This window comes from Nicotiana attenuata, chromosome 10 (genome assembly GCF_001879085.1).
Source record: "Nicotiana attenuata strain UT chromosome 10, NIATTr2, whole genome shotgun sequence".
In the NCBI taxonomy this organism is placed as follows: Eukaryota; Viridiplantae; Streptophyta; class Magnoliopsida; order Solanales; family Solanaceae; genus Nicotiana; species Nicotiana attenuata.
The window spans coordinates 30,411,141-30,425,939 of record NC_031998.1 but is presented as its reverse complement, the minus strand read 5'-3'; the positions used below and the strand labels follow the sequence as shown (position 1 = coordinate 30,425,939).

Genomic DNA, 14,799 nt, shown 5'->3' with positions numbered 1-14,799 from the left:
TATGTGATGCTTCTGAAATTGAAGATGATTATAATAATTTTTTTTTGTAAAGGTTTGAATTTTTTAACTATTCATATTATAAGAGATAATTTTTAAGAAATTAACTTCTAAAGGCCTTAAATTGCTTTACTGTTTGTGACTTTCTGAGTTCCACCCTTAAAAGCAGTGGTTAATGTCAAATTAATATGCTTTTGGTTTATTTGGTTAGTTTTATTGATTTACTTTTATCGTATAGGATATCTATGGATAATGGTGATAAAAGTTGGATGAATCTCTTGAGATGGACAGATGAGTATATCCGTGGAGTGAATGATTTTCTTGATAAGGCGTTTGAACGAGCCGCCCAAGGAAATAAAATATTATGCCCTTGCAAAAAGTACATGAATCGCTATTGGTATTATAGAAATGTGGTGGAGGATCATTTGGTTGTTCATGGATTTGTTGATGGTTATACCAAATGGGTTTTCCACGGGGAAGGATTTTCCTCGAGAAATACACATCATCCAAGCAATGATGATGAAAGTTCTACCATGCGTGACGATATTGATGGACTACTTCATGATACATTTAGAAATATAGAGGGTCGGGCAGGGGATGAAGAAGGAGTTGGGGAAAGACTATCTGAAGATGCAAAGAAGTTTTTCAAATTGCTGAGGAAGGAAAACAAGAGTTATATCCGGGGTGTGAAAATTTCAGTAAACTGAATTTCACTATTCGATTGTACTTGCTTAAATCCTTGCATGGGTTGAGCAATGTGGCTTTCTCCGATTTGTTAGAGTTGATAAAAAAGGCATTTCCCTTTGCTCAGGTACCAGAATCTTTCAACAAGGCTAGAAACATGATAACAAATTTGGGTCTTCATTATGAAAAAATGCATGCATGTCCTAATGATTGCATGTTATTTTGGAAAGAAAATGCGAATGCCGATAATTGCTCTATTTGTGGGTCTTCAAGATGGAAGAGTGCTGGTCCTTTGACTAAAGCAAGCTCTAAAATCCCTGCAAAGGTTTTAAGTTACTTTCCTTTAAAGCCTAGGCTTCAGAGGATATTCATGTGTCCTGAAACGGCTGTTGCAATGAGATGGCATGCTAATGAACGACCCAATGATGGGAATATAAGACATCCTGCTGATGGGAAGCTTGGAAGGCTTTTGATACTTTGGACCCAGACTTCCCTAGAGATGCTCGAAATGTTAGATTGGGTCTTTCAAGTGATGGTTTCAACCCGTTTCGGACCATGAGCATTTCTCATAGCACGTGGCCCGTTATGTTAATGAACTATAATTTATCACCGTGAATTTGCATGAAGCCAGAGTATATAATGTTGTCTATGATCATTCAAGGTCCATCATCTCCAGGAAATGATATAGATGTGTACCTACGACCATTAATTGAAGAATTGAAGGAACTATGGGAAACTGGGATAGACACATTTGATGCTGAAACCAACCAAACTTTCCGAATGCGTGCTGCCTTAATGTGGACAGTTAGTGACTTTCCAACATTAGCAATGCTTTCGGGATGGAGCACTAAGGGGAGATTGGCATGCCCCACTTGCAATTATGACACATGTTCTCAATATCTCAAACATAGTCATAAGATGTGTTACTTGGGCCATCGAAGATTTTTGCCTCGTGATCATCCATTCCGACGAGATAAGAAGTCTTTTGATGGTAAGGAGGAGCATAGACCTACCCCTGCTCCATTGTCGGGTGAAGAAGTGTTTGAAGAGCTGCTTGAATTCAACAATATCTTTGGAAAGAGAGCTAAAAAAAGGCCTCGGAGTGACAAGGGTCAGTGGAAAAAGAGATCCATTTTTTTCGAATTGCCATATTGGGTGCATAACAAATTGAGGCACAATCTTGATGTGATGCACATCGAGAAAAACATATGTGATAGTTTGCTTGGGACTTTATTAGAAATAGATGAAAAAAGAAAGGATCATGAAAAATCTCGCTATGACTTACAATAAATGGGGATACGAAAGGAGCTGCAACCAAGAATAAATAATGATGGAACTATAAGTTTGGCTAAATCTTGTTTCTACATGGAACCAAAACAGAAAAGTTTGTTTTGTACTATCATGAAAAATGCTAAATTACCAAAAAGGTGTGCTTCGAATATTTCAGAACGCGTGCAAGTGAAGGAGATGAAAATATCAGGGTACAAGAGTCATGACGCCCATTTTATAATGCATTACTTGCTCCAGGTTGCTATTAGAAAAGTGTTGCCCAAGAATGTTTCATTGGCCTTGATTAGGTTGGGAAATATCTTTAGAGCTATATGTAGTAAGGTCATAAGGCGAAGAGATCTTGAAATAATGCAGTCTGAAATTGTTGAAATAACATGTGAGCTTGAAAAGATTTTCCATCCAACATTTTTTGACATAATGCCACATTTGCCTATTCATTTGGTGGATGAAATTAAGCTTGGGGGTCCGGCTCATCTTCGTTGGATGTAGCCCATTGAGAGGAACCTATGTAAGTACAAGGCCTTTGTACGTAATCGATCTACTCCAGAAGCGTCAATAGCAGAGAGGTTTTTGGCCGATGAGTGCTTGACTTTTTGTTCGAGATATCTACATGATGGCGTGAAGACAAAATTTAGTAGGTATCAAACTGTGGATGATGAGTGGTCTCAAAATCTATCACCTATATTCCCTAATATAGGCCATCCAATTGGAAGTAAGAAAAAAAATACTTTTCTCATGGATTCGCAGTTATGCTTTGAAGCACATCGATATGCTCTGTTCAATACTGGAGATGAACAAATAGAAAAGTTTATCGAGTAAGATAAATTATATTAATATTTATTTATTTTTATATAATTTTTTCTTTATTATATGATTAAACTGAAAATGTTCTTGATTGCAGGGAACATAAGAATTTAATTGTTAATCATAGTAGATCAAATGCATGGGTAAGAGCGAGGGATCATAGTCGGGAATTCAGCAATCGGTTTAAATAAAAAGTTAAAAATATTGTATTGCCAGATTATTTAAGATGGTTAGCCAAAGGACCTAATATGGTAGCCAAAAGATACACAGGATATTTTATTAATGGATACCGATTTCATACTAAAGAACGGAATTCCCGAGGCAAGACTCAAAATAGTGGAGTGACTTTATCGGCAACAACAGATAGTTTTGCTAGTGCTAGGGACCAAAATCCCATCGATGGCGAGGTTATTTATTATGGAGCGATTAAGGATATCATTGAGATTGATTATTGGGGTTCTTTTAGTGTTGTACTGTTTAGATGTGATTGGTTTCATAATGAAATAGATGATTATGGGTTAACTCGGGTGTACTTCAATAGATTATGCGGTACAGATGACCCTTTTGTGTTGGCATCACAAGTTTATCAAGTTTTTTATGTGGAGGATCCAATTGAGAAAGATGTTTATTATGCAAGGAGTAAAGTACCTGTTGATTTGTATGATCTGGAGGAAGAGAATTGTCCCAATATTGGAGACATATTTTGGCGGGAACCTAATAATGATATTGGTTCCTCATCTACATTGCTTGATGATGACATTAGACGGTCAAGAGAAGATGTACCAGTTGATATCATTGATATTCCATCTCATGCACAAAATTCACATGATACAATTATGGAAACATCGGAGGAGGAGGATGGGTTTGATGATACTGATTGGGACTGGATGGAAGCAGATGATTAAATAACAAAATTATGAAATTCTTTTAAGTTAATTCTTTTTGAGTGAGTGATAATGGATTTTTTATTTACAAATATTTTATGATTATTTTTATTTACATCCTTTAGAAAATTATTCTGACATGCTTCAATTTTGCAGGATTTGAGAGAGATTTCGGATACTTTTGTTCGGTTGTTGAGGCCCGTCCCTTCTCCTACGTCCTCTTTGGTTTAGTTGGTAATTTCTATCCTCCATGAAATTATAGTAATATTTCACAAGAATGTATGAATGACAAGGGGGGGAGCCTTTTCTTTCCTCCTCATTGTTGCCTGGGTTGTTGTGATAGATAAGTTGAACGTACACGATGCACCTTACCACTTCTAGTAGCAGTTCTTGTCATCACAGCAGTATAGCTTCTTTGTCTAACATGACTTCAATTCAGATTTAGGATCAACCCAAGAAAAATAGAATTGAATTTTGCTTTATGCCTGTGGTTCAGACATGTTAACATTTTGGTGCACTAGAACAAACAAAAATGCTTGTAGAGAGAATAAGATTATATGAGTAAATAGTATTGATGCAACCATGGTTACTGGTTGATCATGTTATCATATGGATTTAGCCATTTACACTTGTCCTTTCATCATGTTTCTTTCCGCATCACAAATGTGCTGCAATAAACTTTGTGCCCTATGGTACAAGTTTGAGGATAAACTCCATCCTATAAAATCCATCTCATTAGTAAGTTATTAGTGCTTGTAATGCAACTTAGAATTATGTTAGTTAACAGATGATTGATGCTTCATCCTCTGGTCTGTCTAATAAGTGTCACTTGTGACAATAACAGAGCTTAGTGTATGCACTTGTATGTAAAGTACAAGTTAAGCCAACTGAACTGATAAATAAGCATGGAAAAATGATCTGATTAGTTAATCCAGTAAAAACAGTGACACAAACCACTGTAATATGCATAAGCAGTCTAATTGGAAATGCAGAAAGGAAAAAAAATATCACAATCAAAAGGAGTTGCTAATTTTTGACCTGGAAGAAGATCTGTTTTGTCCCTAAGCTCAAACTCCACGATCAAAAGGAGTTGCTTTACCATAAGAATAAACTCTAGAGCAAGTGAAAAAGAGGCAAGAGAACCAGATACTGTCTACTGCTCATGTATTGGAGCTTGTTTCATGACCTTCACTCCTATAAAACCTATTTCAACTTATTGAAGTTGCTCTTCAGGTTTGGTATTGTATTGTGGACTCATTTTGGTACTTGTTTTAAAAGTATATCAAGGCTGGATAACAGCCGCTATGAGCAACTTCTGTTCTCCTTCAGGGAATTTTCAAGTTGCATGCTGGCTCCATTGATTATTAATGCACTGGTTTGTTAATTATAAGCATTAGAAGGTGACATCTAATGACATCTAATGCAGCTGTCTTTTTTAGTTTTTCCTTAGAATCTGAAATTCTTTTCAAATAGAAATTGGAGACCCTGCATATACTGAAATAGTTGTTTTGTTCTAGCATAGTGAACTTGGAGCTGATTGTCTGTCTTTGTATTTCAGGTTGAAGTTGAAGAACAGCCCGAGATATCTGAGTTGTACTCTGTTTCTGCTGTTCCTTACTTTGTATTCTTCAAGGTAACTCACATGGGAATTTGCTTTCCTTGTCCATGTACGGTTTGTACATCTGCTTGTGTTTGTAAACCTGAGAGATGGAGAAGTGGTCTGCTTGTTATTATTTCATCCTTCTTCAACCAATTCTTTTATAGCTCCTACCTGGCATGTTCTGACCAGTCTTTACGTTTCTTATGTGGTNGTTTGATTATCAAAACACAGCCTTTTTTGGCGATTACTTCATTTACTGTTTCTCTTCCTTTTCTTTGTTGAGTTTTATTACGCGGAATTTTGATCCAAATCTTGCATTATTTCTTTCAGCTTCACCTGAAATATATATTATTCAAGCAGATTTTAGTTAGAAATGATATACTATGTTTGCTGCTTTTGCTAACCTATATTGTGTTTGCTTTTCAGAATCTGAAAAATATTTGAATAGTCATGAATCAAGAAGGGTGCTCAAGCAAAAATAAGAATATATCCAACCGCATTCCAGCTGGATCACTTGCATCTTTGCGAAATCAAAGGGTTTCATCGTTGACAACAAAAAGAACATTCCAAGCTACAAGGTCAAATGCAAATGAAGAACGACAATCAGAAGGTGGATTACCTTCATCTTTGCGAAACCAAAAGGTTTCGTTGTTGACAACAAAAACAACCTTGAAAGCTCTAAGGTCAAATGCAAATGAAGAACGACAATCCGAAGGTGGATCTCAATTGCAAGAACAAGTGCAGCAAGTGCCACAGAATTGCACCTCTTCAGCAACACAAGGAGTACATGAACAAGTGCAACAAGCGAATATGGATTCCATCACTCCTGCATCAGAGGGAGTACATGAACAATCTGATGATTCTACCACTCATGAAGCAGCTGAACAAATTGAAGAACAAGGCAAGTATATATAAATTTTAATCATAAACTTAACTAAAAATAGCGATTAATCATTATCTTTGTTTTGTACTATTGCATGCCCCTCCTCGCCAAAAAGAAAAAGAGGCCGTACTCAAATGCCAAATGTTCATGGTAGAAAGGAGCGTAAAATAATCACTCTAAATGAGTATAATCAACCCGTTGGTCCTACTAAAGAGGTTATAAAAGAGTTGGGTAGCTTCCTTGGCATATTGGCAAGGAGTGGGACTTTTTGTCCTCTTAATGTATTTAATTGGAGGAAACTAGACACAAAAGATGATATGTGGAGATATATCAAGGTATGAAGTTCCCAATGTCCAATAAACATGAATGATATTTCTTATTTCTTATACTAACCCAATTGCACTAAATTTGTAGGAAAAATATGACATTCTTGACGAGGCGAAACATTGGATTTTTGATTCAGTTTGTAGTGCTTGGAGAAAGTATAAGAGTCAATTGAAGGCAACCCACTTCACAGCCTATGAGAATGATGAGCTTCGAATGAAGAATAGGCCAGTAGATGTTCCGGAATCTCACTTTAAGGATCTTCTTAAATATTGGAACTCCGATCCACACAAGGTAATTACATCCAGAATCTCTTGTCTTGTTTTAACATAATTGTTTTTTGGTGCCTGAGTCAAAAGAATTATAAGTAAAATATTACCGAACACTACAGTTTTGGTTGTGAAACTGTAATGTATATACTAAGCATAGGATATTGTTCTTCTTCAAGTTTTAATTTGTGTTCATCTTTGCATGTATCAGTGGCTCATTGCAGCCTGTTTGATGATTGTTCTTGCAAATTACTTGATTGAGTAAAATGTGGTGAATAGATGCTCTATAAGCTGTCAGCAGAACTTAAAATTTGCAGTAGTTACCTGTACCATTTCTACCAAAGGTTGGTAAGTCATAGTATCAGATAGTGTGAGTTGCTCCAGTTCCATCTGCAACTCTTCCAGAAAACAAGAACTGTGAGACATGAACTAAAATAAAAATGTAAGAATAAGTTTCTACCATTTCTCTCTCTTTTTTTTTAATACTCCAGCTTCCTCTTCAGGTTCCTACTACTAGTAGTATAAATAAATGCTAACAACTACTCCTCCCTTCACTTTAAGACTCTCTCCTTTGCATTTTCTTCTTCTTCTCAATTCAACCACTAGTTATATATAGCATTTCCTATATAGCATGATCTAATCTTGGCCAGTTAATTATATATAAATAAGAGAAATGGATGGCTAAGGTTAGGTCATGCTTTGACAACCTCACTCCTTCCTCTTTTGACGACTCAACGGATTCTGAAAAGCATAATATATTATTTTTCTAAAAACTGAGTTTGAACGAGCAACATGGAAATCACTGTTTAAGAGTAAGTAGCATTGGCTTTTAATTATTCCTCTGGTTTATTTTTGGATAACATGCTTTCTTTGCTCTTTCTGTTTGGATTGAGGTGAACTTAAATGAAGTTACATAAGTAATAATGTGACACAACATCATGATCATATTATATACTAGCTGAATTCAAGATTGAGGCTTTGTTATTGTTGCGTTACATCTATCTTTGCTATGTGTTTTATATCTATCTTTGCTATGTGTTTGATATGTATATACTTCATTTTGATTATGGAATACATACATTTTTCCATTCTTCTGATGAATTATTACTACTTTATCTGATATGCAATACGTGTTTAAGCATTCTGTCTCGAAATAATTCTCTTATTTCACTTCATGTTGAATAAAACAATCAGTGACTAGCAATTTTTAACAGTTGTTTTCATTATTTTGAATTGGAATGAAATTTTACTGAAGCACTTCTTCAGTAAACTGAATTTGCTTAAACCATCTATTGGGAGTTGTCTCATCGTATATTGCAAGTGCACTTTCAAACTTCTTGTTCTCTTATTGTGTCCATTCACTGCTTTTCCTCTGTTCCATCATCATCCAGCTTGAATCTGGTATAAGCGAAGTAGGCGACAAAGTTTTCATTTTCTTTTTGACAATTTCAATATCCTCAATTTGCTTATTAAGACTTAGAATGGACTATACTTATTTCCATTCGTTAAAGACAATTAATGTGTTGTGTGAATAGGAAAAAAGATGAGATTTTTATGATACCCGAAAGACCTATGAGTGTAGTCTTGGGTCTTGATGTTGGTAATAAGCATAACTGTTGGTTGCTATTGATTGACTCGTTTATTTGCAGAAAATGTCCGAAACCAATACAGAGAATCGAAGTAAGTTGATGTGTCCGCACACTGCTGGCAGAACACCTTTTGCTCTAATTTGCGAGGTTTGATGTTTTATATTTCTTATTTTTTTTAAACTATGAACTTGCTAACTTTATATGGAAAGATTCTTATACCTGTTTTCATGTAACTAGGAAAAAAAGAAGGAAATCTCTGATACTTCAGATACTCTGTCAAGTAAGGACATCTTTGTGGTTATAAGAAAAAGAAAACTTGGCCGAGTATACAAAAGCTCATATGACAATACGATTAGTAAAATTGTACGAGATTTCTAATTTAAAGTTTGTCGTGATTATTTATTTATTCTTAATTATTGATTCAATTTTAGTCACTTAAAACTCTTTTCTCTCGTATTTGGTTTGTATGCTGAAATGGAGAGGATACAATCAACTCAGGAAAGTGAAGATGGCAGTCATTCAGTTGACGCTTTTGCTTCAGTCATGGGACATGAACATCCAGGTCGCGTTAGATTGTATGGAAGAGGGGTTACCAAGACTTTGCTAAAAGGGCAAAAAGGGAATCTTGGATCTTCTTCAGATGCTGATGAGAGGATGCAGCAGAAAATAGAGGAAATGGAAGAGAGGATGCAACAAAGAATGCATGAAAAGTTGAACGAACAAAAGGATGCTACGGAACAAAATATTACAATGAACGTCATCGCACGACTTCAGCGTTTGAACCTAGATTTGCGACTTGATCCTGACATGTTAAGGCTCAGTGCACGTTCACCTGTAGATGCTTCCTCTGCACAACAAGCTGCTGTTCAACTAAACAGTCGATCATCTGCTGGTAGCAATCAAGGTCAGCCTATACCTCTGCATCTCTCACAGCGTGGTTCATTAAAAACTCTGAATCTTAGCAACAATCTCATTTGGGGTACTATTCCTGAAAAGATTTCTGAGTTTTGTTCACTCAAAGTTGTTAACTTAAGTAGAAACCATCTTGAAGGAAGAATCCAGAAAGCATAGGGTCATTAAAAGAGCTTAAAGGTCTTAACTTTGGTAGCAATTTGCTCTCAGGTGAACTTCCGGTGGTTCTTGGTAACTCCACTAAGCTTTTGGTTCTTGATTTGTCTCAAAATCCATTCTTGGAAAGTGAGATTCCTGTAGATATTGCTAAACTTTGAGGTCCTTTTAGTATTCCTAGCTAAACCTTTGCTTTCTAAGGAGCTTCAGGCGACTGGCCTGGATTAGTCAATAATTTAATCTTGTCACAACTCATTAGGCCTAGAAGGTGACAAAGTAGAATTATGTGCTTGGTATCGCTGGTTAACTATTGATATAAAAAAAATATTGGGTTCGATACCAATTGATGATCATGTTGAGTACTTATACGCAAGTATAACAAAAGGAATCAAGTGATTTTACCTGATTTTTTTCCCCTACAGTTGGAAGAAAACTTTTGAATGTAGCATGACTTAAGCGGATTTGTGGAGTACATGCATCTTGAAAAGGTGCTGCTAGGTTGATTGGTGCACACTTTCTTCTATTCTCCACACTTAGGTCAAGTGTTTACTCTCTCAGATTTAGGAGGCTGAAACTAAGCTTTTCCTGTCTGTAAGTTTCTTCATGCAGTAACACATCTCCTCATATTGTTTTAAGAGTTACAAATCTTTTAAATCTAAGTAATATATATTCTAACAGAAAATGCAGTTGAAGAAGTCATTTCGGCTAGTTTATGAATTCTGCTGGCAAGGCTTATATATGGGCATAGACCTAGAAAATAAGTCCATAGCAGAGATAGATAAGGTCATTGATGAAAAGTGGATGCGGCTGGAACCGGAAGAGAAAGTGCTCCTTTTAGAAAACTTTATGTGTGATAAGCATTTGAAAAAGGCTAAGGAAGACATCCTTAAAACTTCCAAGTGGCAACTACATGCATAATAGGTGATGAACTTGAGGGTTCATTTAATTTGGGAAGTATTTAATTAATGCAAATTAAAGGATGTTGGTTTTTCATGTTTGATTTCTTATTAGCCCTGGAATGATGAAGCAATGCAAATTCATGAATGTTTTTGTCTAATGAAGTTTTAAGTTCTGGATCTTTGTTTATTTGTTCATATATTTCTATTTCTTCACTGGGAATTTGTAAACAGAACTTGAATGTGGTCGATGCTCTTTTTCAAGATTGACGTTTCAGACTGTGTTTATTGATTTTCTTGTACATATAAATATGATGAGCTTAGTGTATGTTCCATCTAACAGTTAAATGCTTGAGTATTCTTAGACCGGGTTCTCTTGAAGGGTAATAACTTTATTTATCCTCTTTTGTAGGTGGAGTAGATCAAGAAATGGATGATGAAGACGATGAAGAACTAGACCTTACTTGAGATAAATTTTGAATTGTTATCGATGAATGTTCTAGGAATCTTTTGTTACCAACATTTTTTGAAACTTATTTACACTCTTGAAATGTACTAAACTTATGCACTCATGAGGTATAACATTTGCTTTATGGATATTATTTGCTTGATGAATAATTTTGTATTATTAATAGTTTCATTCTATGATGTATTTAAATTTTAGTGTTATTATAATTTATTATATGTATAATATTTATTTATAATAGGTGCTATATTTTGGTTTTAACTGAACTGATACAATAGCCTACCAGAACCGTTGCAATAGGACACAAATGGCGTTCCAGTAGGCAACATAAACCGTTGCCATAGGTCCCATAAACTGTTCCAAAATGATCTACAAACCGTTCCAAATACAAATGTAACCGTTACAATAGCTTAAAGAAACCGTTGCAATATCCAACATAACCGTAGCAATAGCTTACATAAGTGTTTCTTTAAATAATATGGCAACGGTTAAAAACCGTTGTATAAACAATATAATAACGGTTTAAAACCGTAACAATTGAAAAAAATAACCGTTTCAACAGAGAAAGGAAAAACCGTTGCGATAGACGTATCTATTGTCACGGCGATGAAACCCGTTGCAAGAACCGTTCCAATAGACCTATGGGTACTGCGGCTGATGTGACGGTCTGTAAACCGTTCCAAAATCCCTACGGCAACGGTTTGGCAGTCTGTGGGGACGGTTTTACAACCGTTACCATAGACCAATTTTTCAGTAGTGCATCCTTGAACCCGGAGATGGATATCTCCAGAATTCAGGCCTTTGCCCAGATTTTAGAGGAGCGGGAGTAGCATTGTCAGCTTGACCAGGATAGAGGCAGTGCACAGAATCAGAGGGTGAGGTCAGATGGAGATTATAGAGAATCCCAAAGTGATAGGGTACCACAGATCTCCAGACGATTAGCCAGCCTAGCCTAGAGGCCAGCATATGACAAGAGGTTGCTAGTGGGATCAAGTCAGAATTCACAAGTGTTAGGACTCCACTCATAGAGAGACCAAAGACGGGCAGGGCCATCCAGAACTTACTGTAGGCAGTGTTGGAAGGCACACTCAGGAGTGTGTCGTTTTGGTACCAATGTATGTTACTGGTGCGGGATTCTTTGCTACAGAATGCTAGATTGTTATTATCGGGTAAGGAGGAATGCTATGATATCATCATCATGAGTAGCATTTCCTCCTACAGAGGATCATCGGAGATTAGAGTCATCGCGCTAAGGATGTAGGTATGTTATTTTTTCTTTTACTAAGTAATGTACGATAACAAATTACAGATTGTTATATATATATATATATATATATAAACGAGACCTTGGGTTACCGAATAAGAATTTTGAGATTTCTACAGGACTGGCGTTAACTTAAGGTGAATCATTAGTAGTTAAGCATGAGATTACGGGCGATTGGCTAAGTTAAGTGTAGATTAGTGTGCCGAAAACGACTATGTTGAACAATTCATCTCGTGAGTATGCACTAGGACCTTATCTTGAGGAAATAGAAAGTACATAACGCCCATATGTTACTAGTCAGTGAAGTAAGGAAGGTAAATTAGAAGTCTTTCCGTCCCTATACGAATAGTTAAGAATTGGATCATCCTATTATCCTCACGTGGGTAGCATAAGATAAATTATGACCAGAAGACTTAGTATTTCTACAGTCAGCTCCTAGAACTTCATAAGGAGGTCTATGATGTAAGAAAGTTAGATGGAGAACCGATAAACGTAGGCATAAAGCGGACAATACGTGATATGGGTTTAGCTTGGTCGTGATAGATACTGTACCGAAATATATACAAAGTTATACGATACACATATTATCGGTTAAAGCATAAATATTAATGTTCTAAATTGTACTTTTCGTTGTTTTGATAGTTTTTCTTTAACCTTTACCATCTTTTCCCCCCACTATACTTGCATTTCCCCCTTTTCTTTGGTTGCCTACTTACTTTTGAGCCTTTCTCCAATTTAAGTTTAGCATTTTTTATTTTCATCTTTCTTTTTCACTATATTATAATACTTTTATTTTCGTATTTGTGAGTAGTTACTTAAAAATATTATAGTCTATGGCTTTATGCATTAATTTACCCAAACAAATTAGACAGAAGTTATCGGACGGAATAAACCAAATGGAAAGAAGAAAAGCAGAATCACTACTACAGTATGCTGCCTCGTAGGGTCTGCAGCGTTTTCAGAACATCCCCTATATCAAATAGAGGTAGCTGTTTGCTTGCTCGGTCCGGACAGCACAATTCCGTTGCTGGAAGAATTCTGTCCCATCGACTAGAAGCTGCAAAATAAAAGATCAAGTATCATCTGCACCCTAAATTTGTTCCATCTAAACACAATAAACGACACCATTATCAAGATATTATCCAATGGTTCCTTGCCCTAAATAAGTATTAAATAAGAGATGATTGGCAGCCGAGCTCGTCAATGTGAATTTAGCTATCAGAATCAGGTAATAATGGATATAAGCCATCAAAAGAAACTTATTATATAATATAGAACCAAATTAGCTTGCCAACGTACTTGAATCGCTGCAATACTTTTACAAACTTTTACGGAAATTCTTTTATATTTTCCAGCTCAATTAATTTGATCCAGGACATAGATGCAAAATAATAATTAATCAAATCACTAACAGTGCAAGCCACATATTCTACAGGTAACTATTCATAACAAGTGAAATTAATAACCTGAAATATCAATTTAAACTACATTGATATTATAAAAAAAAAAAAAATCAATTTAAGGCAGAAAAACGACTTTACCGAAAGTTGGCTCTGCCAAATCCTTTTATATTAGTTAAGACGGAAGGCCTCAAGTCCCACTCAAAGTCGATAATATTTTTATTCTATATACTTGTCTTTAGTTAAACCATCTCAATATTCGATTTGTGCTTATTAAAATAAATGAAACCATGGTCCATGTACAGATTGTTCTATTGAAAATTACAAATCCAATGAACTCATGGGGTGTATCATTATTCAGAAATCATGACTATGTACTTGAACGAGAACCGTGTCTAAATCTCATTCAGACAGCAATATCTCCATACAAGCTATTCTTTTGTTCTTCTGTCTATGTATATACTTGCTAGCCACCTTTATTTTGCCTTTGCAATTAAATATTCTATTTAAATCTTCCCAATTTATATAGCAGTATTTGATTTTTTAAAAAAACTTATGGTCTAAAATAAGTCATAGACATTTATATGGTTAAAATTATCTCATAACGGATTAATGGGAAATTTAAAATATTTAAATAAGAAAGTACATTCTTTATGGGATACTACACATGAAAGTACGACGCATAAGTTGAGACAAAACGAGTAAGGAATAATACAGATAGTATAAAGAATTATATAGTATTAATGCATTATAACATGTTATTACTGACTTTTTATGTTGCCAAATTAAGATTACTACAGAATTTATCTGTTGTTGCCTGTAATCTTGACGTGATGGTAGTACATTGTTACAGCACAGAAATTTAACTCATGAATGATTGACATTAGATGGTTTCTTCCCTAAGAGAGCATATCCTAGTTAATTCGTTGGAGATCATTAAATTAGTCAACAAATTCAATTGACAATATAACGAATATTGAAATTGTCAAGAAAAAATAATGACAATTAAATATATAATGATGAGTATGTTATATAATAATCATTTCATTTGGCACTTGTAACTATAATAAGTGTTTGCTAACAAATTGCAGTTAGAATATTGACAAGTTGAATCCCATAGAGATTTTGATGCACGGGATAACGTAAAGAAAATTAAAGCAAAGTCGAACACTGTGGCCTTTAATAGAATCAAAAAGCTCAAAATAAACAAAGAAGAAGAAAAGGACTTGCCTCCCATAAATGTAACTAGCCAGCTGAAAGGCAACTCCAAGAATCTTTTTAGAAATTAATAATGTTTTACTTTTTGCGAAATTCAATTGGAGAAAACATCGTGGGCATATATAAAAACATGTCAACGACAAGAACTCACGTCTGTTTCTTC

General features: G+C 35.3%; 1 protein-coding gene across 1 annotated transcript; it reads left to right on the top strand.

The window, feature by feature from the left end:
• LOC109233677 lies at positions 243-1,971 on the top strand. Its single transcript, XM_019399548.1, has 3 exons — positions 243-695; positions 809-1,201; positions 1,309-1,971. Exons 1-3 carry the CDS (start codon positions 243-245, stop codon positions 1,969-1,971), a joined length of 1,509 nt encoding a protein of 502 aa, XP_019255093.1.

Coding starts and splice junctions, on each gene's coding strand:
- LOC109233677 (XM_019399548.1), top strand. CDS start 243: ATGGATAATGGTGATAAAAGTTGGATGAATCTCTTGAGATGGACAGAT. Junction 696..808: donor TCCGGGGTGTGAAAATTTCA/GTAAACTGAATT, acceptor CCCTTTGCTCAG/GTACCAGAATCTTTCAACAA. Junction 1,202..1,308: donor TGCTCGAAATGTTAGATTGG/GTCTTTCAAGTG, acceptor ATTTGCATGAAG/CCAGAGTATATAATGTTGTC.